Here is a 2,500-nt window from a genome sequence, read left to right as displayed (position 1 = left end):
CAACCAGTTATAGAAAGTGTACTAGAACAGCGGAGTTGTTTGTGCAACAACAGAAAATGTACCTGGAACAATGGAATAGTTTGTGCAATAATAGAAAATGTACCTGGAACAATGGAATAGTTTGTGCAACAATAGAAAATGTACCTGGAACAATGGAATAGTTTGTGCAACAATATAAAATGTACCTGGAACAATGGAATAGTTTGTGCAACAATAGAAAATGTACCTGGAACAGTGGAATAGTAGGTCGTACATTAATTGAAAGTGAACCCGGAACTGTACCTAAAACTGAAACACGAAAGTGTTTCGTAGAACAGTAGAAAGTGTACCTGGAACTTATTTAAAACAACAAAAGCGGATTGTAGAGCAGTAGAAAGTGTACCTAGACTGTATTCAAAACCCACAAAAGTGATATGAAGTACTGTAGTGTAAAGAGAGAACATGCCTGAACATGTATCTGAAACTAAAACGATGGCTTGGTTTCAAGTCCAGTATAAAGAATGGAGGTGTACATGAAACAAGTTTGTAGAACAGAGATCACGAAAATAGTATTTCTGACACCAGTAAGGCATGCCGAGAACAAAATATAAGAGAACTTTGGACATCTCTACCATACCAGACCATTTCATGCTGAAGAGTGCGCTCGATGTGTGGGAGGGTAAATGTAGCTCATGTTCATGTTTCTGCTATGGGCTCAGGGGATTATAGGAAAATGACAAACTTGGAACTCTATAAAACTTGGGAAAAGTACTCGTATAATTCAAAGAATACTCTCAGTCTTGGATAAACTACAAATATAATATTATCAGACTTGGATATAACTTACTTTCACATAGGGTAAAGTGCGATATACTCCTTCACTTAGGTAACTACGAAGTAAAATTTCAGACTTGTGGAAATATTCTTGTATACTCTCAGACGTGGCTGGAATACAAATTGTGCTCTCAGACTTAGCTAAGATACAAATACGATATTTTTAGACTTGGGTTGAATTGATTTACACTTTCAGACGTGGGTAAAATGCAAAGTATACTCTTCGACTTCGGTTAAATATAAATTATACATTGAGACATGGATTGGGGGGGGGGATACAAACTAAACACTCACTGATGGTTTATACACAGTTGTGGGCTGTGCCAGTTCTGCATGCCGATCAGCTGAGCCGTGGGTGTACACAGCTGATGGTACGCCATCATTTCCACCAGATGGCGCAGGTTCGAATCTCCTATCATGTACAACGTCTTTCCTTGCAGGCACTACAGAAGAGATAACGAGAGGTTGGAGAGCGCCACTGATAAGTCTATATTAATTTTCATTTATTAGATGAAGATGTCTCTATGTTTGTTCAACTGTCTCTAATGCTTTTTCAGCGCTAATTGGCGGACCGTATTTTGTAGATATTAGTAAATTGTATTTTCTCAAAATCAAACTCGATCTAGAACGTAACTCAAATACTACAAAGACGAGTTTAAACAACCCAGAGTACGTTTTGTTAAAAAAGGCACGATACAAAAAAAACACAAAATTTTCTAGGAAACAGACTGTCATTTCTTTGACCAACAAAGACTGTGTGGGAAAGCATTTTAAAATATTCAAACGATCACAATTTGATTTGTGTTATCAGTTTTACAACCAGTTATCTATCTTTCTTTTGTGATAAAAGAATTAATTGTAGAGGTTTTACGCCCCCATCGACATTCTTTAGAGCAGTTAGGAGGCGGGCTGCTTCAACCCTTCTTGTCAGGGTCAACCCAGACTGAAAGGGATACAACGTCAAAACAGACCGGAGGAGATAGTCTACTCGATTTCTATAAGTGTTCTATTTTCAAATGTGAATTTTTTTTTTTCGAGAAATTCTGTCTGCTCTTCTGGCCGTTATATTGTACTCAGAGGGAATGCAAGCAGGGTCGGGACACTTCATTGTCTAAATTGTGTCGAAAGGGGCATAAAATGTTTCAGTTAACATAGGAATTACAAAAAAACAACCAATATATTTTAAGGCCTTCTCTCGTAATAAAGTGTTTTTTTTGGTAAGTGTTTTACGGCGCTTGCAACTGAATATGGTCATATTATGGGGGCGCGGGGCACTTTAAACATTTTTCAGTTGGTAGGAAATTTTGAATTTTGCCCAGTGGCAGCTGAAGCCTACTCTTATCGATTTTAGACACCAAAGGATCCTACACGTGCACAACTTTTTCACGGGACCCCCGAGATTTCGCCGTGTCCGAGAAGGATAGGTGTAGATCTTTCCTAGCAGAAGATCAGGGCGTGGCTGAAAGACCGCAGTAAGAAGGAGCCAAGGAACAGCAGTAGAAATGCTGCAGAAAGAGCCAGGAGCCTATAGGAGGGGGCAAAAGAGGTGGGGGCAGAAAGTACAGACGAAAGCAGATGACAGAACAATGCTAGAGAGCAGGAGAGGAGGGGAAAGGAGACAATTTTAGAGAAGAAAAGTTTTTCTTCGCTGACTGGATTCGAACCCGGGACCTTTGAATGAGAGGCG

General features: G+C 39.4%; 1 protein-coding gene across 1 annotated transcript in view; it reads right to left on the bottom strand.

Moving 5' to 3' along the window:
* The window catches only part of LOC118478042 (NXPE family member 1-like), a 5,238-nt gene extending 4,006 nt beyond the window's left edge, over positions 1-1,232 (bottom strand). Inside the window, exon 1 of the mRNA XM_035970930.1 lies at positions 1,108-1,232. Within this exon, the coding sequence (XP_035826823.1) occupies positions 1,108-1,232 (125 nt within the window). The remainder of the gene's footprint in view (positions 1-1,107) is intronic.
* Between the last annotated feature and the right edge of the window lie 1,268 nt (positions 1,233-2,500).

Source organism: Aplysia californica, unplaced genomic scaffold (assembly GCF_000002075.1).
Source record: "Aplysia californica isolate F4 #8 unplaced genomic scaffold, AplCal3.0 scaffold00343, whole genome shotgun sequence".
Lineage (NCBI taxonomy): Eukaryota > Metazoa > Mollusca > Gastropoda > Aplysiida > Aplysiidae > Aplysia > Aplysia californica.
Note: the sequence above shows the minus strand (reverse complement) of the source record. Positions and strands in the feature narration are given on the sequence as shown.